At 36.6% G+C, this 24,001-nt stretch overlaps 3 protein-coding genes and 1 non-coding gene across 5 annotated transcripts in view; 1 reads left to right on the forward strand and 3 right to left on the reverse strand.

The window, feature by feature from the left end:
* The window catches only part of LOC127796477 (uncharacterized), a 43,846-nt gene extending 36,271 nt beyond the window's left edge, over positions 1 to 7,575 (reverse strand). The window contains exons 1-2 of the mRNA XM_052328631.1: positions 7,424 to 7,575; positions 5,903 to 6,794 (exon numbers count right to left, since the gene is read on the reverse strand). Of these exons, the coding sequence (XP_052184591.1) occupies positions 5,903 to 6,718 (816 nt within the window). The 5' untranslated portion in view covers positions 6,719 to 6,794; positions 7,424 to 7,575. The remainder of the gene's footprint in view (positions 1 to 5,902; positions 6,795 to 7,423) is intronic.
* A 1,817-nt stretch (positions 7,576 to 9,392) lies between these two features.
* On the reverse strand, positions 9,393 to 15,958 carry LOC127797929 (RHOMBOID-like protein 1). Its single transcript, XM_052331130.1, has 6 exons — positions 15,407 to 15,958; positions 11,537 to 11,700; positions 10,812 to 10,975; positions 10,458 to 10,717; positions 9,982 to 10,108; positions 9,393 to 9,685 (listed from the first exon to the last, which is right to left on the reverse strand). The coding sequence occupies exons 1-6, from the start codon at positions 15,601 to 15,603 to the stop codon at positions 9,560 to 9,562; spliced, it is 1,038 nt and encodes a 345-aa protein (XP_052187090.1). The 5' UTR covers positions 15,604 to 15,958; the 3' UTR covers positions 9,393 to 9,559.
* Positions 15,959 to 16,228: 270 nt separating this feature from the next.
* Positions 16,229 to 16,300, forward strand: TRNAG-UCC (transfer RNA glycine (anticodon UCC)). The gene has a single exon. It is a non-coding gene; the product is annotated as a tRNA-Gly (tRNA).
* Positions 16,301 to 16,461: 161 nt separating this feature from the next.
* LOC127797930 (uncharacterized) lies at positions 16,462 to 22,517 on the reverse strand. 2 transcript variants are annotated; one of them, XM_052331132.1, is made up of 5 exons: positions 22,264 to 22,517; positions 22,013 to 22,178; positions 20,859 to 20,962; positions 16,998 to 17,127; positions 16,462 to 16,891 (listed from the first exon to the last, which is right to left on the reverse strand). In XM_052331132.1, the coding sequence occupies exons 2-5, from the start codon at positions 22,121 to 22,123 to the stop codon at positions 16,853 to 16,855; spliced, it is 384 nt and encodes a 127-aa protein (XP_052187092.1). In that variant the 5' UTR covers positions 22,124 to 22,178; positions 22,264 to 22,517; the 3' UTR covers positions 16,462 to 16,852. The 2 variants fall into 2 exon arrangements, with proteins under 2 accessions (XP_052187092.1, XP_052187091.1); XM_052331131.1 differs by having other exon boundaries at positions 22,013 to 22,517.
* Between the last annotated feature and the right edge of the window lie 1,484 nt (positions 22,518 to 24,001).

Below are 24,001 nucleotides of genomic sequence, written 5' to 3' on the forward strand. Positions count from 1 at the left end.
CTAATTTCTAATCGTTCATAGGCAACATTCCGACGACTCTCGGTTTGAATTTTGAAGGCAAGATCAGATTTAGCTACCATTTTGGTCGGTGTTACCGACGCAATTCCAGCAAGTATAGAGACTGCTTGCAGCAGGCGAGTCAAGAGGCTGTTTATCCATTGTGTTAGTCAGCTCTAAGTGGCAACTCAGTTGCAGATCAGAGTGGCACAATGGATTCGGCGAATTCCGTGTGAGAAGTGGATTCTTCCAGCTTATCCAACTAGTTGATTATTGGCACTTGAGGCTGTGAACAAAAGGAACAAAAGGTTGATTTAAGCTTTGAAATTTGGTTAACTTTGTTTGAAGGGAGGCGAAGTAGAGCAGGTGTTCTTCAACTATTGAGTTGCAATTGAGGTGAGCATAGGAACTGCTATAATAGGCAAAACAAAAGCATGTACAGAACTTCCATTCTGTGGTCGTCGAAGTATGTTGTTGGTGAAAAGTCGGCCATGGGGAGCAGTGCATACATGAGACCATTGGAGTCTCAATTGCAGCCGAATGATGCTGCATTTTCAGTGGTTAATTTTCAAGCAACAGAGCAGCCTCAATTGCAACAAAAGAATGTTTCATTTTCAGCGAAAATGGAGCCTTAATGGCAGTCAAAGAAGGTTGCATTTTCAGTTGGCAGCAATAGGGACAAAGGGACAAGCAATGAGATACATGATACGGGCAAGGAATTTGGTCTTATGATACGCGAGAAACTGCAAGAGTTTGCGATGATACTTATTAAAAAGTATCATTACAATTTTCCGGTGGAATACTTTGATGATATCACGGAAGTTTTAACAAAGAGAAATTCCTAAAAATGAAGCAGCCGGAGGAGAAGTGCAATATTAGAAATGATATTAAAAGTGAATGGCATTATCCAAAGGGAATCTATAATGAACAAATTGATAAGGCAGCAAAGACAAAAGGAAAATTGAAGGAACACACCGATTCCTTTGGAAAAGAAGTTCTCGATGGTGATGTTTTTGGGATTCTACAACAAGATCAGTCCAACTTTAAGGAAGAAGGAGAAGAGGAAGAAGAGGAGGTGGAAGAAGAGAGTGAGGAGAAGGAATTGGAGGATGGCACTTGTTATGATTAGGAGCTCTTAGAAACTGATTCAAGACTTAAATTTGCCAATCTCTCTTCACTCCTCACCCGGAAATCAAGATAACAACAGAATATAGATAACAGGAATTGAAAACAGTAAAGAAATGAAAGATAAGAACAATCAAACCATCTAAGAAGCACAGAATTATCCTGGTTTGGACTGCTTTAAAGCAATCCTACATCCAGCCTTCTCTCCGAGAGATAAATCCACTAGAAACCGGTTGAAACAAGATACAAAAACCTTCTTTCTCTCCCTCACACAAGTTCACTACTCTCTCAAGATAATACAAGGACTGATTTTATCTCTAAGCCTTTCTTTCTCTCTCTCTCTCTCTGCAGTATCACTAGCATACAGAGACTAACAGAATGATATGTGATGTTATGACCGACTGCAAGCCTCTCGCCTCCTATTTATAAACTAGGGAGGCGGCAATTACAAGGTTAGAACTTAGCCTATGCAAAAGAATAACATACCCCTCATAATAAAATAACTAAGTTAACTAATCTAACTTAGAATAAAACACAGTCAGAAAAATATCTTCATTCTAATAGGTTCTTCTCTTCAACTTCTAGAGCTAATCTTCCATGCAAAAACCCAACAGCACTCAATCAATTGACAGCCTCTCAAACACTCTTACTAGTGCTAAGACACTTGGTTAGATGTCAATCATGGAGCAATCGTTGGCTGGAATTGAAGTTGCAGCAGCTCCTAATGTTAATGCTCACAAACAGCCTTGGTATGAGCATTCAAGACAAGTCAAGTCGACAATCCCCCATTGCTGCATTTCGAGGCTATTGTTGATATTTTTATAGCAAAGCATGGCTATGGCTTGAATGGGGGTACAATAATAGCAACTATGGTTGTAGATCTGCTCTCCTTACTTGTATTAGATGGTAATAAAGTTTTCCCTATTGAAATTCTGGGCCAATTCATACTTGGAATTGATCTTGAAAACCTAAGAATGAAGAAGAAGAGACCTAGAAGTAGAAAGAAAGAAAGGAGGATCATCCGCATAGAGAATGTTGGAATTGGATGAAGAGTAATGGCTACTTGCGGCAAGTTCTTAGGGACAAGAACTCTCTTAAGGAGGGGGGAATTGTCATGTCCCTAGGAGAATTAGAAGGGTAATATTGTGATAGGGATATAATAAAGGAGTATTATTATAATAGGGTAGAATAGGTTGTTTTGGATATTTTAGCAATTAGTTAGGTGCACATGGCTGCATGTGCAAGGCTGTGAGGAGACAAATATGCCTATATAAGGCTGATGTAAATGGAGGGGATTCCGATATTGAATGATAATTGAAATTCCAATTTCTCTCTAATCTCTCTCCCTCGTTCTTCTTCCATTCTCCCTCAATTCTCTCTAATTTTCTCCCCCCATTCTTCTTCAATTTCCCTTCTATACATTCTGTTCTTAACTTCAACAGTATTGGATCCTTCCGATTTCCATTCTAGTCTTAGGCTGAACCCTAGGACCATGACAAGAAGAAGAAGAGTTGGTGGAGCGTCAAGCCATCCTAGACAAGCGGGTGGTTTACCGAGCCTCGATGCCCTTAACCCAGGTGCTGGTAAGGTGGTCTCACAAGGATCCTCTCCACACGACCTGGGAGTATCTACCAAAGCTGCTCGCTCAATTTTTGCAGGCTACAAGGCTATTATAGATTCTTGGGGACAAGAATAATTTCTAAGAGTGGGAAATGTTATGACCCTAATGGCAATTTTGAAATTTCTTATAATTCCTTATAATAACCGCAGCCACATGGCCATTTACTTAGCTAGTTGCTAGAATATTCCCCACGGTTGTGATGTGAACCAGTGGGAAGGGCCTATATTAGGTCGGTTGTAGGAGGACGAGAGTACTATGTTGCATGAGTAACACTTTCCCTCTTGAATTCTCTCTATTTTCCTCTCTCATTTCCATCCAAAACCCTCTTCTATCTCTCTCTTGACTCTTCTTAATTCTCTATGATCTCAAGCCTCACGCAAGAGACTTGATAGGATATAATAGTAATTATGTATTATATGTATTTTTTTCTTGTTGTGCTTTGTTATTTTCCCTGTTTATACCTTTCAGTTGTTCTAATAACTAAACGCTTAGAAAGCCTATAAATAGGCTAAAACCTAGAGGATTGGGTAGTTGTTGAATGATAATCTAAATTCCAATCATCTCTCTCTCTCTCAGCTCTTTATGTTCTAGTTCTCCCTCCAATTCTCTCTATTTTTGGTTTTTTCCGAAAGAACCCCATCTTAGATCTAAGGATCTAACAGATTTCTATTCACGACAGCCTACATTTGCAAGTTTTGGAGCTATGGCAAACAGTACTTGAACAACTGGAGGCCCAAGTCAACCAAGTTAACTCCCCACTTACCAATTTGAAAACTTGAATGGAAGCATTGGAGTCTGGGGTGAGCAAGAATCAAGAAAGTATTCAGTCATTGGAAAACAAGTCGAATGCTTCGATGGAGCGTTTGGCCAAGAGGCTTGTTAACTTAGGAGCACTTAGAGTTGGATTTCTTGGACAGAATTCTCAACCTCACCCTTGCGCACACACTCGGATTTCAATGATAACAGAAAACAAATGAATGACAATGAAAACATAATGTATATGACAGAAAATTAAACCAAACCACAAGAAGAACATAGCAGATTATCCTGGTTCGGATTGCCCTTAGGACAACCCTACATCCAGCCTCTTAAAGCCTCCTGATAGCAGCCTCTTTAATTCAGAATGATAGCAGTACAACACTCGCCTCACGATTACAAGTCACTCCAAGATTACAAAGACTATTTCTTGAACACACAGCCTTTACTCTTGAACTTACTCGTGAGAAAATGAGCAACCTAACAAAAGCCTAGACCCCTACCCTATTTATAGAATAATAGGTGATAATATCTAAGGCTTATAAATAGGATTAGACATTCCCGATTTTACCCTCAAACTTAAAACTAATTACAAGCTGAGAAACCGCCTGACTAAACCCATAAAAAACGACTCATTTGACTGCTTTAAAATCTGGATCTACTTGAGACAACATTCTAACAAGGCTAAATGGATTCTTGCAAATGTTTTCCAAAATTCAATAGTTAAGCCTATTGGACAATTTTCCACCCAAGGAGAATGGGGATCCAATCTTGGAAGGTAATAGCTTAAATCTCAAACAAACAAGATTCCTGTAATAGAAGTTGAAAATATGCATGATAGGGAGTTTATGGCCAATAGGATGAATGATAGAAGGATGAAAAACAATTCAGTGAATAATTCATATACTCGTAGTGTTGTTCCTATGTTTAAAAGCAAGAACCCTAGATGGTGGGTAAGGAGACGTCGAAAGTTTTTTTAGTTCTACAACATAGGAGAGTCTCAAAAGGTTAACCTGGCTTCAGCCTACTTGAATGATGCAACTAATGCATGGTTTCAAGGTTGGGCAAGGCTTAGAGAAGAATGTGTTTGGCAGGACTTGTGGAAAATTTTGCGAGAGATTTGGGGGCAAGGAAATGACTGATGTTATAGAAGAATTCAATAAGTTGAGATAGGTTGGAACAGTTTTGGAATATCAAACCAAGTTTGAAGAACTTAAATCACTAATGATCATTACCAACCCCTCTCTTTTGGAAGCATATTTTGTTTTGAGTTTAATAAGTGGCCTTAGTGAAGAACTTAGGCCAACATTGAAGATGTTGCAACCTGCAACAATTAAGCAGGCAGCAAAGAAGGCAAAATTGCAGTAATTGACAAAAGAGGCTATATTCAAGAAGCATCTATAGGAACCAAGTTTTCCTTATTCAAGTGCTCGTTCAACGAACTCATTTGCACCCAGATAACAATACTTGAGAATTTCTGCAAGATCTCCTAGCTCAATTTCCTCAAGTTGCTCAGTTTCTTTGATTTTTTTGAGGACAACAAAATTTTGAAGGGAAGGGAAACGGCGTGACCCAAAGAATTAGGAGATAGCCGAAAGTAGCAATTGAAGTTTTATTTTACAGTTACAATTGCTAGCAGAATCTATCAATTTATTGACAATACAACCAAATAACTACTATAAATACCAAAACTACTATAAATAACTGCTGCAAATATCAAGTAGCTGTTGTGGATAGCCATATATAAAGCTATGCCACTTAGATCCGGGATTATCAAGAAATTAATTGAAGTTCTCTCATTTTCTCTCTCTATCTATTCTCTGTTTCCCTCTATTCTTCTCTCTGTTTTCTCCCTAAATTCTCTCTTTTCTCTCTCTTTCTTTCTTCTTTCTCGATTGTCAACTAGAAATCCTAGATTCGAAACCTAGGGTCTTGACATAGGTTTCATTAACAAGGGAGCACCGATAAAGGGAAGAACTGCAAACCCAAAAGAATAAAAAAGAGCTAAAACAACAATGTTCCCAAAAGAAACTAAAAAAAGATAGGCAAAAAGAAGGATCCCCTTTCAGCCACAATAGAGCTAAAACAACAGTGTTCCCAAAAGAAAATGTAATGGTCTTTCTACTGCACCCTCAACAGCTCTTCTATTCCTCTCTCCAAATGTTCCATTTGACACATAAAGGAGTGGTGCTCTAAATGCTTCCAAGGAACTTTTTGGACAATTACTAGTCAAAGAGTGTAAAAGATCTAAATCTATAGCTGATATTAACCAAGTAAATCTAAACAACGCAAAAATAAGGTCCCAAAAATAAATGTGGTCACGAATAAATTAAACATTTTAAAATCAAATTTACATCAAGTAATTAACCGAAAGATTGAAACGATGATAAAAGTACAACTAACCTGTGCTGGAAATGCTGACTTGAAAGCCTTCGATTCAAGATTATATCCCCCAGGTCCTTTGGCTTTGTAAATTCCATACATTAGTCTTAGATCAACATCAAACAAAAACAGTCTCATACCTTTATAAACTTTTTGAACTATTTCTTTCTTGCTTGAGCGCAAACCAAGAACTTTGTAATGATAGCAATCCTTCTTCGTCTCAGAGTTGCATATAAAAACCATCCCCATGCCTTCAATCCTCTTTGATGCCTTTTTATTCCTCCATGAACCTAGCTTATCTTCAGCTCTAGTTGCCTCAATCTCAGAACCCATATATGCCACTTCCTTTTTGCGCCGCATCCATAATCTTTTGACTTTCTCCAAAGAACCCGCCCTTACATTCTCTTTGTTATTTGAATTTCCATTTGTATTTTCCTCGTCCTCTTCTTCTTCCTGCTCGTCCTCTTCTTCTGCTTTATCTACTCCTCCTATTTCATTTTGTTTATCACATTTTTGCCCCATTATATTTGATTCTTGGTCTACATCCATAGACTTTTCTTCATGCTTTTCTTCTTCTGACATTGCGGCACCTTTATTCTTCTCTTTTGCTATTGCAAATTTTTCTTTCTTCATACCAGATACAGCAGTTTCTTCATGCAGTATTTCATTGCTTGTATTTTCATACTTATCTTCACTCTCAAAAGAATACCCAGTTTCTTTGACAGTCATTTTCAACTTGGATATGGTTATCTCACTTGGAGAGGCAATGGGAGGGACATCAGCATTGGGACTTACGGAGGAGCTAGAAACAGTACGTTTTCCTTTCTTTTTGGCCATTTCTTATCCTCTCTAATAAACCAATACTAGAGAGAGAAAGAGAAAGCCAGAACTGCCAGAGAAAATAGACGCAACTCTGGAAAAAGCAGAAAACATGAAGTGTTAAAAATTTCTATCGAAAAATAATGCTATTACGAAACTTTACAAGGGAAGGAAGATCATCACATCACAGCAAACATCGGACACTGAAATACAACAAGAAAATAAAGATGATGCATGTTTCTCGTCTCCTAATTACTCATATATCAGAGAGCATCTTAACGGAGTTGAAGATCAGATGTGAATAATTTCACCCAACACATAAATGTAAATCGCAAGAAGTAAAGCCGATCCACAAGCCAGCGAAATCTAGAGCCAAGAAAACGAAAAAAAAAAAAAATTGACTAACGGCTACAAACGCAATCAAAGGAGAACAAACGACAAAATTCCTCGTCTCTGTTTGGGTGCTCAGAAAACCCAAGAAGTTTATTTTTGAAAAAAGAAATTAAAGAATAAGTCGAACGCTTAAATTATGTGGAACATTCTGGGCACAGAATGCCAACAAATTCTATGCGCATCTTTCTTTGCCCAACTTTTCCCCGCCGATAAAACAGAGAAAACAGAAGCCGATGGCCCAACGTCATCCATCTATCCAAAACCCTAGAGTTGTAATGAGAAGGAAAGTTGTAAATTTATTAAATTAAGGGAAGCAAATCGATAACTCACCTCTGGTCTTCGAACGATTGAAGATGGAGTTGGATCCGGTGAAACCAATGCGAGGGAGGGTTTGGGGGCAAAGAGACGGCAGCTAGAGAAAGAAATAAGCGGCGCGGAGAGTTTCGAGATTAGTCTTCCGTACATAATTTTAATTACACATTTGCCCCCGTGGTTATGGTTAAAATTTTGGAACGCATATATCCTCCTCATTCTTTAAAAAGAAAATCATATAAAACGAAGAAAAACAACATACTGTTTCTGGTGTTACGGACACTTGAAACAAAGTATAAATGTTTATTAAAGATTCGAATGTATAATCTTTACATCTTTGAAAATAAAAAAAATTGGGTAATTTTTCAAGAGCGAAGATGATTATAAAACTATATATATATATATGCAGTGCATGAAGAAATTGAAACTGCTGAAGAATTGCAATGGGAAAAGAGAAGAAAGAAAAGCTTGAAGAGACGTCTATGGATGTAGACCAAAAATCAAATAAAATGGACCAAGAATGTGATGAACAAAACCAAGTAGAGGAATGGATAAAGCAGGCAGGAGAAGAGGAAGAAGAAGAAAACAAGAAAAATACAATTGCAAATTCAAAATGGTCAAGGGAAAGACAGAATGCGGAAGGTTCTTAATTACCTTTTATTAATTTGTGTAGTTTAGATTATTATATATATATATATATATATATTATGACAAAAAGTTCTTGCTTTGTTGCAAGCAAGAAAGAAATAGTTCAAAAAGTTTATAGAACACTTGATGTTGATCCAAAACTCATGTTATGGAATCTACAACTCAAAGCTTTTAAATTTGCATTGCGGGTAGGGTTAGTTATTCTTTCATTGTTGTTTTGTCTTGACAAGGGGAATTTTATATTAAGTCACATAATACATGATGAAACTAATTAAATTAAATCATTAAATATAATATCTAGTGATTCAGAAATAGATATATAATAATTAAGTGTAATAAGTCAAATTTCTACTTTTTTCAGATTGGGTTGGAAATTTGAATTGATAATAATCTTGATTTCAAATAAATTGCCATAAATCAAAATGATATATATATATATATATATTTATTGTGGAAGAGAATTTGAGATTAATGATGAGGATTTATTAATGAATTGGAAACAAACCAATTTCTTATTAAGCAAGAATTGTCTATTTAAACTTTGAAAGCAAACTAATTTCTTGCTTAAGAGGAATTAGGATTGATGATATAAATTTTGAGAATAAATTAGAAAAAAAAAACCTGTGTTATTGATTAAGGTCATTAAAGGATAATGAATAATTTCGAGAAACATAAACAAAAATGGGCAATTGAATCCAAAAAAAAAAAAAAATGGATGAACTCTAAGAATTGATTATAAATACAAATTTAGAGGAGAATTAAATAATCAAATTTGAGCTATGGAAATTAGTGAGAGGTAAACTCACTAGAAAAAAAATGAACACTTCCTATTCTTAGCATTGACTCAAACACTTATATTGACGTATAACATGATATCTTCTCTATTTACATGGCATAATAACGTAAATATTTAGTCACGTTAACTTATTTTGTTTATTTATTATGGAATCTTAATTTTGCATTGTTCAGATTTCATTTGTTTGACGTGGGCTTCTTTTAACATTCTTTGAATGGTAATTGTCCAAAGAAGTCACCTGGAAGCATATATTAGAACACCGCTTCTATCTATGCATGTGACATGGAACGAACCTTAGCAGGGAGAAATAAAGGGAGCCTCTGAGGGAATACTTATTTTACCTCTATTTGTAGCTGAAATAAGATCCTTCTTTTTGCCTATCCATCTTCTTATAGTTTCTTTTCAGTTTTGCCATGGATGAAGTAACAGAAAGTTCTCCAATAAACCAGAAAGCCGAGCAAAATTTTCTCATCATTCCTTCCATTCTAAAGCAGACAGCACTGATAAACAAACAGATCTCGACGACGACAATAGTCCAATCCAAGTGGGAAGATGATGATATTATGTAACTCTGGAAACAAGGATACTTGTACAGAATTATAGTACATGGATGGAGATGTAAAAAGTGAAGCAGATGCACTCTCGATTGTTTAGAATGAAGGCTCAAACTATCTTCGACTTCGGCCATCTCCTGCGCATCAACGTGCACGTCAACTGCAAAGCTCGAAGCACAGCTCCTCCAGACTTGGGCTGCTGTTATGACCATCCAACATGTAGATACTGCTCTTCCCATTGCTCAGGCATTTCATCATCACCTGATTTCCGATAGTTCTGGTCTGCAGCGACAGGAAAGAGTTCGGAAACGAAATGAAAATCATGGTAGGAAAAATATTCATACCTATTCAACAGGTTTATATTCAGCAATTTCATCACCAGTCCAACTCATAATTATAAGGGCTTTCCAAAAGATAAGGATATAGATAAAAATAATTGACAAATTAAAGTTCCTGTAAGGCTTGCTGTTGTCCTTCTTGTTAGATTTGTGGTACTCATTCTCAGAAAAGAATATTGACAGAGGAGTATGAGATTACTGAAAATAAAAGAACAACGTGAATGGGCAGAATGAGTTTACCTCACAGCCTTGTTGCTCTGGTTGGCATTTCCATAAAGAGGTATCAACACATTTTAAATAATGACACCAAGAACAGTATTTATTCATATCAATCCCGCGGAGGAGTAAAATCAGGCCAATAGCGAATCTGCCAAAGTTCATGGCATCTGGTCAGAAGAGGACTCCCTGAATTTGTAAAGCCAGATAGACAACATCTTATAGTCACAAGGAATTGCCAGTATGGACTACATTTGGATTCCAGAAAATTAAAAAAAAAAAAAAAAGGAAGCAGCTAAAATCTCTTATCCTGACACGATCTGGAAATACCTACGTATTCATTCAGGCACATTTCCATAACTAGAAATATATGGGTTATTTTGATTAAAGCAAGAGCATATCCAAGCACTGTGCATTTAGAAAGCAAGAGCAAAGATGACCTTCAAGTGATTATCATAAAAGGTTGCCACCAAAACGAAAGGGAAGAGAAGAGAAGTTACCCGCAAATAAGAATTATGAGAGAGAGAACCAGCAATACATACTGATAGACCTTATATTTAGATTTAGGGGCGGTCCCAAAGTAGTTAAGAGGAGAGCTTCTTTCTCTCACCCAAGCATATTGTGGGCGCATCAAGAACACAAATCCAAGGAAAAACCCACTCATAAATCCTCCTATATGTGCAAAGTTGTCCACATGTGGCAGGATTCCTACTGCTAAGTTAATTGCAATGATGAGAACGAGACTCAGTAGCGCTGCAAACTGATGAAAAAGGAAAAACGAAACATAATAAAAATTTGGATGTTGCTGATTAAGGCAAACACAAAACAGAAAGCAAAGAATAGTTTTCAAATACTTTATTTGTATATATCGTCCAATTTGTAAGAAGTTCTGAAAGCATGCCTCCAAGTAAACCAAATAGTGCTCCAGATGCACCCACAGAAATTGTGTTCCGGATGAACAACGCCGACAACAAGCTCCCGCCTATTCCAGATATAACGTAGAGCAACCCAATTCGCACTGTTCAAGGATCAAACTAACATTAAAAAGGGTTCAAACTACATACGTAGAAGAAAGAAAAAAAAAAAAAATTTGTTGTTCCACTTGAAACCTCTATATTTTTTGGACATGCCAAGAAATAAGTTGAGTTCTTTCCCTTTGTTTAAGAAGAAAATGCGCTTTAAAAGTTTTATACAAATACCTAGATTGTTACAGTCAAGTCAAAAGCTTAGAACAAATCTATCTTATGAACCCTTGGTTGGAAAGTTTATCTTCATAACAGAATCGCATCAATCGCTCTTTTTGATAGCCTAGTTGCAGACATTACAAGATATGAAAAAGAGCACAGAGAACAACTACCAACAACTTACCAAGCCTTTATCCCACTATGTAGGATTGAGAATTCTAGCTTGCCAGTCATTTCTGTCTATTGACTTATCTTCAATAAGGTCCTTACAACTTACTTACATGCTCATATAAGTGTCTCCCACCAATTTTAGTTTAAGACAATTTGAATCTTGAGATTATGTAATAGTGCACAGACAAATAATAAGGTGAAACAGGAAATGCCAAGATACATACCAAATCCAAACTCCTGCTCTAGCCGAATCCCAACAAACAGCAGACTCAGCATATTGGCAAGAACATGGAAGACCCCAGCATGTAACCACATACATGTGACCAGGCGCCATATCTGGTGGTCTTCAATGACTTTATCCACCACTAGAGCCCCCATTCGCTGTAGCCTGAACAAATGAAACAGATGAAATTAGTAAGGTTTTTTATATAGAGGCTGTAATACTCGAGAATTTCAAAAAGATTCAAGAGTAAATTTTCTTGGGGCAAAAGTGAAATTTCAAATAAATTGAGGGTATAAGGGGGTAATTTATTATTGTATGAATGACAGAATCGACTGCAAGGAGTGCCCCGAAGCCAAGATGCGAAAGGAAAATGATATAGTCGTGATGAGTATTTCGAGACATGATTTATGGCATCGAAAGAAATGGAATTCGGAACGATTTTCGGTACAGCTAAAATATAGCTGCCATTCAAACTACAAAATCGACATGTTATAGGCGACTTCTGAGAAGTCGACGAAAGCTTGTGAGGGCTTTGGTTTTTCAAAAGAAACAACCCTTCAGTGGTTTCAAGAAGAAACGAAAAGGTTTAGAGCCAAAACGAATATTCAGGCCTAAATGCAGTTTTTCGAAATCTTCAGATGTCAAATAGATATTTTAGGACTTAAAGGTCTTAAATGCAATTATGAAAAGTTCAAGGGTTAAATGAAAATGGCCAAAAAGGTAAAGGCCAAAAATTAAGGGGCCAAAGTGCAAAAAGCCAAAAATTTGGCCAATGACCAGCATATGGCCGGTCATCCACGGCCAATTTTGGCCACAGGGTTACACGAGAGATGGTCAGGGGAGTATCTTTTGTAAAGGAAGATTCGACAACAACCATTGGGTTGGCCGAAAAAGTAAGAAAAAACGACTGAAAGTGGTCGCTCGATCGAGTGCCTGCAAATTACTTTTTGTGGTTAGCAAGGGCTCGTTCCAAGGCCATCTGAGGGAGGTAGAAGCTCTTAAGGCCTTGGGTTGGCAGAGTAAGAGCGTTTAAGGGTTCGAATTCGCCTATAAATAGGCATCCATGAAGACCGAAAATGAGAAGCCTTGAAGCTTGAAATCAGGCCACGAAATCGAACGAATTGGAATTTCAAAATAAGGGACTTTTGTTTCCCATAGCTTGAAGAGCAATTCTGAAAACTTTGATGCATTTTGGAGGTGGTTTGAGGAGGTAATTGAAGTCGCTGGAGTTGGGAGGCGATAGTGATGGCCAAGGCTTTAAGCTTTCGGTTGAGGCATTTCGGGTGCTCCTTTCAGGCCACAAATAGTGCCATCATGATTGAATGGAGGAGGAGAACCAGCTGGTGGAGTCGGCAAAATTTTTCAGCTAACCGTCGCCAGAGAAGAAGACCGGCGCGTGCCGGCACGCGCTAATCACCACGCGTCGTCGCTCGCCCTAGCGCGTGTGGGCACGTGCGGGCGCATGGGTCGTCCGAAAAATCTACAAAAATATTTAAAAAATCAAGAAAATTATTTTACGAGGGTTTGTGCAAAAAGTTTTGAGGGTTACCTTCCTGATGTCTTAGTTTTTGCACCGAACAGCCTTGTTTAGCATGAAAACGCAACATTCGGGTAAGTTCAGTATTTTTCTTTTGAAGTTCATTGGATATTATGAATTGTTGTGGAAAAAGATTCGAGAAAATAGTCCTGAATGTATTTATTCGGATTTTTAGAAAGGAAAATAGAAGAAAATGAAGGAAAATGAAAGAAATTGGAATATTGAAATATTTAGTGACTAAATATGTTTTTTTATGATTTATGTGCTTAAGAAAAAGTAATTGGTGCAACTTTTGGGAGTTGATACGATAATTGAGGTCGGGTACGCATATCGATGTGATGTGCATTTTTTGAGAAAAATCAAGTAAATGTCAAAAGATGAGTTGTCATATCCTGTATGATATGATTGTTTATTATGCATGATATTTATGAAAGATATGGTTGTTTATTATGCATGATATTTATGAAATATATGATTACTTATATATGTATAATATTTATGAAAGATGTGATTCATTTTGTCATATTACATGGAAAGTCGTGATATTTGCATGACACGATATTATTGTCATATTGATGTTTAATTTTCCAAGAACAATTGATGGAATAACGTTAGGATTATCTTGTCGGAGGTGCCAAGATTCTACCTAGGATTCCGTATCGGGCTTGTGGGCTAGGAAAATTACACTAGGGCGAATGTTTGTTCACGTTATTGCATCATACATCCATATACATATATATTTTGGACCTTCACTAAAAGTTTCATCTTTTAATGGGTTGTGCCCCTAGAACATTTAACGTTCCAATTAGGATTTGCAGCTATAGCGAGGGAATTATTGATGACGTGGCCAATGGATTTAGCGAGTTGTTTGGATGTATGCTCCTTCGTGAGGATTCATGACATGTTCTTAGAAGATTGTACTATATTAATGATCATGTATAATCATTACGGTTTGATGTATTTTTGAGGCATCATTAGTTTGTATATGAGGTGTTTAATTGTTATCTCTTGATGTTAAGTCTTTATGTATTTAAGTATTCAATGATATGATGATACAGATTCTTATGCTATAATTAAGTGAATTCAATTATATACCATATCAGGTTTTGATTTTAAGTTTCTGCATTTATGATGATTATTTGGCTTATCTTATTGATTTTTATTTAGTATGCTGAGAAGGTAAAATAAAATTATTGAGAAATAATTTATATAAAATATATATATATATTATCAAAAAATTTAAATTATTTAACGCTCAAAAAAAAAAGTGGAGCATTACAGAGGGAGCTACCAAGACCTGCGACTAAATTTTTTTCCCAGCTAACAGCTTCAAAATAAGTCAGGTACAAGTAACTCCACTAAAACCTTTGGGTAAAGATTGTTTGAACTGGATGTCGTCTCTTAATTATGAGGACTGACGAAGAAATAAATACTAGGGTCTAACTTGGGGCAATGCTGAAGGCTTCTCCTATTCACAGAGCCCCAAGTTTGGATAAACGAAGGTTGTGTTAGTTAGCCAATAGTTACCATAAAAACCAATAGATCTTTCGACATGAATTCTGCACAAATATTGAGTCGTTGGGGGCATAAGCATAACCCTTTTAGGGGCTCACTGTATCACTCAAGTCCAATAAAAGAGATGAGATCGGATAAAATGGTCTTAATGAAGAAATGGCATAGAGATCATTAGAGAGCTCGAATTCAAGTAGTGGACCCCACCTAGTGGGAAACGACAATCAACATAGATAATGTGTGTGTGTGTGGGGGGGGGGGGGGGGGGGGCATATTTTCTAGTGTACTTCTACATGCAGTTTTGTGAAGACAAACACGTGGCATTAATCAAATGCGTGATTTTTTTACCAATCTTCGATCAAAGTTTCATGAAGTTGCAGGAGGCCTATCTCACCCTTTTCCAACATCCTACTCCTTGATATTGCCATTTCTTTCCAAATTTTTGTAGGCTGCAAATCAGATATACTTGATTTACCATGCTCACGTCAACAAACAGTTATAAAGTTGGAGTTGGAGTCTAATTAATCAGACAATGTGAAAACTCTGTCAAAAGTTCTATAAGATCAGATATGAAAAAAAGAAATTAAACTATTATTTATCGAACAATCCCTGTTCATATAAAAAGCTTGCACAATAAATAATCAGCAAACAAGCATTCCTTCTAAATTCAACTGATAATTGAAAACATGAACGACAACACTGGACCAAATTCAAAACTATTTTGTTTCTTCCAAACGCTAAGACAAAAACCATAGACCGGAAAACGAAGATCAGATTGGACAAGTATGACGCAGTGACAACTTGAAACTTGAAAGGACTTACGTAGAAGAAGCGGGTCCGAGGAGAGGGTTTTCCTTGAGGCTCTGGAAGGCGAAGCGGCCGAGAGAATCGGCGGCGAAGCATTTGGAGGAGTGGCGGGGGCAGTCATTGATGTACATTGTGAGGACGAAGAGGCCAATGTTGGCGATCACGAAGAGGGGCACCAACCATGGGAAGTGCTTATCGAACGGCTCGTACATTTCCGGTGGCGGACGAACAGGCCTTGCTGCGGCGGTGATAGATCTTGATCTGGAGCTCCTCGTGGTCCTCCTCCTCCTCTAGGCGCCGACCAGCGGAGCGGGGCAAGGCCGTGCCGGGCGTCAAACGAGGAAGCAACGAGCGTCCAGGATTGAGTTTAGCAGAGAATGGCCATTTGGGTGGTTGAAACGTGAATTTCAGGAGGAAGGATTTGTTGAAGAGGAGAGGTGGTCGAATCGTTAAATTGGGGGGGGGGGGGGGGGGGGGGGGCAATGTGGCTAAATTATTATTATCATTATTATTACTATTATTATGCAGGAGCAGTCTGCAGAATAAGGGGTGAGGAAATAGGATGCCATTGCCTGGTTCCTTCTGGTTTCCGTCCCATGCCATGAATCAATGAATGAAGGCCAACGCTTATATTTACAATAAGTGCCCACCTTCTATTGCACCTGTCATATTGACTCAATATCTACTTTTTGCATGAACGTGATTGTTCTGTGATTTGTATATTTTTAGTTTACTCTAAAAGTAAATTTTTCATTTTTCGACCAAAATGACAGACTATTTTTATTATTAAAATAATTTATAGAACTAGTAAAAATTGTAGGCCGAACTAGCAGTCTAGCGTTTGTAGTCCAACGGTTAGGATAATTGCCTTCCAAGCAATAGACCCGGGTTCGACTCCCGGCAGACGCAAATTTGTTTTACATAGAAGCCCTTGTTTTGTTTTTTTGTTTTTTTTGTCGTCCATGGAGAAAGTTACAAGCCAAGCTTGTGAAGTGACCCCAGATAGTTTCTGGGATATGTTTGATGCTTCGTCAACTGATAACAGAAACTTAAAAACTGTTAAGCGGGGAAAAGCGAAAAATCCTGATCTGCATTATTCTCTGTGTTCTATTGCAGAACATTGTCACTTTTACAATGCCCACCAGAAATGCCAACGAAGACAGCGAAAACAAAACTTTCACATGTTAGAATACAGACACAATCTGCCACATTCCACGGCTTGATGAACAAACAATGTATATTATCATGGAAACAGCTGATCTACCTTGACCTGAAAGCAACTATTTCCATCCCATACATTGCAAAACTAAGTTCTGCACAATCATGAAATATAAATCCCGAAATTTAACAATGAAGATCATGGAACTTCCAAGTTTTCAATGCAGAAAGTTGAAAGCTCGGACAAACAAAAGTGTTAAGACAATTCAACGATCACATAGGTAGTCCTCGGCCAGAGTCCAATCAGAAGTGTGCCAAGCTGTATACTAGAGTCCAAACAAGCTGATGAACGAAAAAGAATAATAGTTAGCTCGTTAGTGAGCCAGGAAAGGTACTTGTAGAACAAACAACAGCAAAGAAAGAAAGAAAGAAAGAAAGAAAAAGATACCAAAAAGAGCATTATAGAAACAAAGAGACCCTCCTGAAGGAGAGCTCCATGACCGCCAAACTCTTCTTCATCAACCTTTAATATCATTGCATAATATCCATATATAATCCCAGAGGAAATAACCAGAAACCTGAGACACAAACCAGGTATTACAAGTTCATTGTCAGCTTCTGTATGTTGAATCCATGATTATTTTGAGGACAAGAGTTTACAGAATCAGCCACTTTTTTCCTCACAAATAAGAACTTGACAACCAGCTAAAAGTATAGCAAAGAGAGTACAAATCATCCAGTTGGCTTAGCCTATTATAGTACACCACATCATAAGTATAAAGATAGAAGTTTTAGCCAAAAAAAAAAAAAGTCTAAAGATAGACCTCTCTGGGGGGAACTCTCCAGAACAGCTATTTTAGGGACACGAGGACTAATAGAACTTAATGGACGACCAATTCAATTTCCAGTGAACAAGGAAGCAGTACCAATTAAGGCTATGAGAATTAAAAAGTTGAAAGGACTTTCCTGCATTGCTGCTTACGCAGATCTCATGGCATATAAAATTCTAGAAAGTATTTTTTGTTGCCTCCCATGGAATACATGAAAGTAAGAGGATACAATAAACCTGAACCTTATCCATCCTTTCAAAAATAGTAATAATAAGAGAAGAAGCAATTTTCATAATAAAAAAAATCAAAAATTTATGGAATGAGAAAACATAGAGGTCACATTTAATAAAATATATGTGTGCATGTGTATATAAAACAAGCAAGCAGAAGAGCAAACATGGATCAATGCATACCACTGACTCAATGAACAAATGCTATCTTTCAAAGTCTCTTGAAAGACTAGATAAAATCCTCCTCAACCTCAACTATCCCCTTTGCCCGTATCATGCCACAACACTATCCAGCTTAAAAACTATACTTGAACCAGAATGTCTTCTTCAGAAGTCAGGTAAAGGTGCCTCACTTTTGAACCAACTCCAAGTATCTCCAAACTCAATTATTTAAGGCGGGTGTAAGAATCCTATCCTATTTTTGCGTTACATCCAGGGTCATGTTTACTTACATATATAAAATCATATCATGAACTTGAACCATACAACTGTACCATACTTAACCATTCAATAATCTAAGTTGCACACACCACAAGCAAACAACATAAGTTGCATAATTTACCAAAATGTTACAGCACTCTATTGGGGGCCAAAAAATAATGAAGCGGAGTAAAAAAAAAAAAAAAGATAAATCCCTCCAAACTCATCCTGTTTCTTTAATTTTAAAAGGGGAAAAAAAAACAGCAAAGGTCAGAAATCAAAAAATGGTTTCCCTTGTACTACTTCCCCAGGAAGGGACTAGAATAACGCGTTCCTTGGTCATCTTTTCCTTTCTATCACCAAATCAATAAACCAAACAACATAACTATCCACCCCTTGTTAATGGAGATAAAAGGCTTCCAACAATTTCCCCAGTTCCATTCAAACATTTCAAAAATTACAAATTTAAATACTTCTTGTTCTTATACAGAAGACATAACTTTCTTAGCACCATAAAACAAAATTTTTATATCTACTCAGTAACATAAAACAGAAAATTTTGAAACCTAAACAGAATTTTCCACAAATTAGGCAAAATAAACAACATATCAAGTCTTAATCCTACAATGTGGAGTCAGCTACATAAATTTATCTATGGCCTTATCTTTTGTAAGGCCCTTATAGCTCATTATATCTAAGAGGCCAAATTAGCAAAAAAATCCTAAACTTTGCCTTGTGTATCAGTTATATAACAAACTTTAACTGCTATCAAATATATACCTGAACTTCCATAACTGTAGCAATTACATAACACCATCGAATTAAAATTGACAGAGCAACTTTTCGCCCATGATTTGCCAACCCTAAACTCTATGTACCAGTAAGCAGATGCCTATTGAGTTCAATTCTTTGATTGTGATAAACCCTACTCCCAATTGAGATAAACTGATTTCATCCCACAAACTCTGTTGTTTCCAGAATCCAAAGATGGGTTGTTTCCACAATCTCGAAACGCCGACAAAGTAGCAGAGGTGAGATAGGGAAGCAGCGGCAAGGGAATGGAGAGGAAGGGGAACAGCATTGTTTGGCAGCAACCACACAAGGAGGAAGCTGATGAAAGCAACGTCAATGACCAGAAAGACGGGTATGAAACGATGGAGAAGCAGAAGATGGCCAGGAGAAGATAATGTGTGAGACAGATGGGTTCAGATGCAAGTCCATGTCGATGTCTCTGGCCAATGTTGCGAGCCTGTACATGTCTATGATGAGCTCTTTGGCAGGCATGAAGAGCAACAACGACGTTTTGGCTTTGGTCTGGGACGTCAATTTCTATTTCCTATTTCTGTGAGAACAGGCATAGGATTGAGTAGAAGTGTTGAGTGATTCAGTGTTGTGAGGGAGAGAGGGGCTTGGATGCAAGTCCATGTCGATATCTCTGGCCAATGTCGCAAGCCTGTATGTGTCTATGATGAGCTCTTTGGCAGGCATGAAGACCAACAATGGCGTTTTGGATTTGGTTTTGGATGTCAATTTCTATTTCCTATTTCTGTGAGAATGGGCATTGGATCGAGTAGAAGTGTTGGGTGAATCAGTGCTGCTGTCACTTTGGGGAAGGTCTTGGAGATGGTAATTTTGGGCAAAAAGGAAAGGGTGGGTGGTAATGGTTTCTCCCAAAACCAGAGAGAAGAGATGGTGATTTTGGGATAGAAGGATTCCATGATGGCAAATTGCGGATGGATGGAAAGTTGCTCCGTTAGTTTTAATTTGACAGTGTTATGTAATTCCTACACTACATATATGGAAGTTCAGGTATATCTTTGATAAAAGATAAAGTTTGTTATATAATTGCTACGCAAGGTAAAGTTCAGGAATTTTTTTGTAATTTGGCCTGTCTAAGAATCTCCCACCAAGATTTTCTTGATCTTCTTCTACCTCCTTTCTTAAAGACTCCAACTGGGGAAAATAATGTAGAGAAAAAGGAAAAAAGGAAAGTTCATGTGGTGACCTTGGCACAACAGGTATTGTGCACAGCAGAGTCAATAAAAGAAGAGACACAACAAGAAGCTAAAGAAGCTCGAGCTTCACTTAAAGACAGTTTTTCCCCGTTTATTGCTTGAGCAATGTAATAAGCACCTAAGGCAATAATCTCAGCGAATATAAAGCTCTAACAATAAGCATCAATTGGTTTCAACGCCATTCTACAAGTTCAGTTGACATTACTGGTTGCAATATCCAGCCATGCCGGGAGGTATCTGACTACACAGTCCCATCTGAACATATAGGATTCATGTTTCTGTAAAAGGCAACCACCAAAAATTAATCTTCCTTAACATAAAACCCTTTCATAATATGTGAATATAATATTCCCAAAATAGTTCATAGCAGTAGTAAGTGTTGAAGTTTATAGTGATGAGATTCTGATGAATAGAGGTCATCTCAGCTCATTATCATCCAATAACTAGCACAGAAGGTCAGTACTCTAGACCATAAAGGCAAAGAAGTACAAACATCTATGAAAACACTAGATGTCTTGTTCTACCAAAATAGAATATAAGCATTACCAATGAAATGAAAGCCTAACTTAGACAAGGTCAAAACCCAACAACCTTAGAAGGAAGCAATTCTATCTTTTAAAGCCATTATGACATTATGAAATTTTTTGTCATGGTTTTATCAATGGAACCATATCATCATTACATCTCAGAACCTATTATTTTTATGCACTTGCTAATAAATGTCAAATACATTATAAAGGAAATTTTCAAGTAGAATAAAAAATGGAATTATACACTATATACTATTGCTAGAGGGGTAAAACTATCAACTTACACAATAATCCATATGCCCCCAACTAAGGGAATGGCTCCCCAAAGCAACCCACATATGAGGGCTACCACTTGTCGAATCCAATGCAATACATCTCCTAGTTGATCCTGCAAAAGAATGGTGCACATATTAGATTATGAATAAAAGAATAATATTTATCAAATCGTTTCAAGTCAAGGAAAATTGCCCATTCAAGACCTCAAAACTTCCCAACTTATATTGCACTAAGAATCACATGCTAGGTAATTCTAAATTTCTTTGAACTAAAGGATTGAAGTTTCACCTCCCATCTTGAGCAATAAGAACATGTTTATAGCTCTAGCAAGACATAATTCAATGGACATGTCTGATGGTTATGTATGAATTTATTCAGCAATCAGTAACTTTTTCATCTGTCATTTCCTTCCTCCATTTACATCACTAACTTATACACTTAGAACAAGGTAAAACTCAAAATCTACCAATTACCACTATTTGAAATCATGCCTGTCTGAAACTTAAAAATTGAGAACATTCACCTTGCTGTAAATTCTGTTTTCTTGCATTGATTGGCATCATCATTAGTGTATGAAATTAAAATATGCAAACAAGCAGCAGCACATCACTCCACTACAAATTCCCATCTCCTACTACGAAGACCTCTAACTAAAAAGTCTAGAAGGCTATAAAGACAGTTGAGAATAACTCTTACTTTTTTTTTTTTCAGAATATTTCAAATTCCACCAGGATAAAGTGAAACACTAGTCTTCGGTCTCTGGATTCTGACCTCTTACTGTTTGGTCTTCGTAAATAAGTCAAAATATGAAAGATAAAAGTAAAACTAAAATTAAAAAATGTGGCTGCTAGCTTTATATGTTGGAGATTTTCAAGAATGTAACTGGCGAAGACTTTACTCGTCTACTATTATGTAAAACATATAAAAGCAGCAACTGAACTCGAGAAGACTGCAATACTGTGCTTTCTTTATTCGCTTCAGAATACGAGGAAGTGCCGAAGCATCCAAACACATTCACCGCTAAATAGATCGAACCAAATACCTAAGAATCGAGAAACAAGGGACTACTATCCAACAAGTAAATAAATATATATACATATATATATATTACATATTAAGCAAACTATTCCATTGAACAATCTAAAAGATCGAAACCGCGAACCTTGTCCCAAGAAGCCTCCGGATCCAACAACTTCGCGAACTTGAACGGAGACAAGTGCCCGTTCTGGTGCTGCTGCTGAAGATTGGACTTGGCGGACTTTCTCGCTTTCATACTGAACAAATTCGGCGAATTTTTCACCAAAAGTAGTAGTTCGAATTGCAGTAAACTGTCAAAATTTCCAAAATTGATCAGAGTGTTAGCTAGGGTTGGAGATGCGATCGAGAAGAGGAGAGGAGCAGTTGACTTCGTACAGCGGAGTATATGAAAGCTTTGGCGTAGATCTAACGAAGGCGATTGAAACGCAGAGAAAGATTGGGTCTGTGCTATAGATTTGGTAGTCCAGAGATTTCAAACGGAGCACAGAGAGGCCGGCAATTTTGCTGCGGCGTTGTAATTATCTTTCTTTTATCTAATCACAGAAGAGGCTACGAGTTGTCGAGAGTGAGGGAGTGGCGGCCCACGGATCATACCCCTGTTGCCTTTTCGGGCGGTTTGATGATTACGGGTTGGTTTGCAAACGAGGGAATATGTCAAAATTTTAGTTGAACGGCCTAAATACTACATTTCCATTTTTAAGCAATGTGAATTAAAAATTAAACTCTCAAATTTGTGACTTTACCTACCAAGGCATTTCCATTTACCATTGTCATCCCTCCAAACCTATCAGTAGATTCTGCCTCACTTGTTTTCACAAATTTCTAGCCAACATTGATTATCCTTACTTGTTACCGTCGCCATGATTAAAATTTTAAATTCTATCAAGAAGTTTATAACTTTTATTTCCCTATTTTTTCACTTTCAACCCTCCATCTCTCCCTTTCTCTCTAATATTCAAATACTAAAATGACTGCAACCATTACCATCACCTCAATCACCAACAATGTGGGGAAATAATTTTTATTTTTGCAGTTCTTATAAATAATTATATGTAAAGGTTTAGTCTGATGTGTATAAATTAATCTAACTTGTTAAAGAGATTTAGTTTTATTTGTCACGATTAATTAAATCGTTAACTTTCAATTAATTAAAGAACTTCAAGCAACAAACACAAATGATTAAATAAATGAATATGTCAAAATTTTAGTTGAGGAGTTAAGTATTGTATTTCTTAATAATCTAAATACCCTCTTACTCTTACGTATTAAGTCTCAACAATTTGCTTACTTGTCTATTCTCCATCCCCTTCACATACTTGTAATGCGTGTGTAATTTATATTTTAACAAAAATTAATACCAAGAATTTAAGATAATAAAAAAATAGTTAAATAATTAAATATATTAAAATTTTAATTGAAAAACTAAAAATTACATTACTTAATAGTTTAAAATCCTCATATTATTAATAAGCTTAACACATAAGTAACGCTCACCAAATAAAAGTATAAAAAAATGTGTAAGGCTCACCCGGATAAATGTTTAAATTTAGATGAGACAAAAAAAGTATTACCTTTAAGCAAACTTCAAGTTATTTAATCATAATTTTGATGTAGTAGAGCCCAAGTAACTAAATGTGCTTCTAATACATCTCTATAGTTGGTATTATCATAAATTTTTGTGATGATTTTAAGATTAACTCACAAAATTTCTAGCAAATGATTTTTAAATAAGTCACATACATCAAATAAACACATAAAAGTATGTGTTAAGTCTCACCCCAATAAATGATTTCTATTATAAATGACTTACAACAAATAAAAACATAAAAATATGTAAGTCCAAATAATTAAATATGTCTCTAGCATGTCTCCATAGCTGTTATTATCGTATATTTCTGTGATGATTTTAAGATTAACCTACAAAATTTCTAATTAATGATTTTTAACATAAATCACCCACAATAAATAAACACATAAAAATACGTGTAAGACTCACTCTAATAAATGTTTAAACTTAGTTGAAAAAAAATTAGGACTATTTTTTTCGTATTTTAATTTTTAATTTTGACTTTTGAATATATTTTTAATTTTGTATTTTGAATATTTATTTTGA

Source organism: Diospyros lotus, chromosome 3 (assembly GCF_014633365.1).
Source record: "Diospyros lotus cultivar Yz01 chromosome 3, ASM1463336v1, whole genome shotgun sequence".
In the NCBI taxonomy this organism is placed as follows: Eukaryota; Viridiplantae; Streptophyta; class Magnoliopsida; order Ericales; family Ebenaceae; genus Diospyros; species Diospyros lotus.

What these genes read in the sequence shown, in the direction of transcription:
- LOC127797929 (XM_052331130.1), bottom strand. Translation starts at nt 15,603, where the DNA reads ATGTACGAGCCGTTCGATAAGCACTTCCCATGGTTGGTGCCCCTCTTC. An exon ending in GGACGATATATACAAATAAA is followed by an intron (nt 10,718 to 10,811) that starts GTATTTGAAAAC and finishes CTTTTTCATCAG; the next exon opens with TTTGCAGCGCTACTGAGTCT. An exon ending in CAGAGCAACAAGGCTGTGAG is followed by an intron (nt 9,686 to 9,981) that starts GTAAACTCATTC and finishes CTGTCGCTGCAG; the next exon opens with ACCAGAACTATCGGAAATCA.
- LOC127797930 (XM_052331132.1), bottom strand. Translation starts at nt 22,123, where the DNA reads ATGAAAGCGAGAAAGTCCGCCAAGTCCAATCTTCAGCAGCAGCACCAG. An exon ending in CGGAGGCTTCTTGGGACAAG is followed by an intron (nt 20,963 to 22,012) that starts GTTCGCGGTTTC and finishes ATTCTTTTGCAG; the next exon opens with GATCAACTAGGAGATGTATT. An exon ending in TTTCTATAATGCTCTTTTTG is followed by an intron (nt 16,892 to 16,997) that starts GTATCTTTTTCT and finishes TTCGTTCATCAG; the next exon opens with CTTGTTTGGACTCTAGTATA.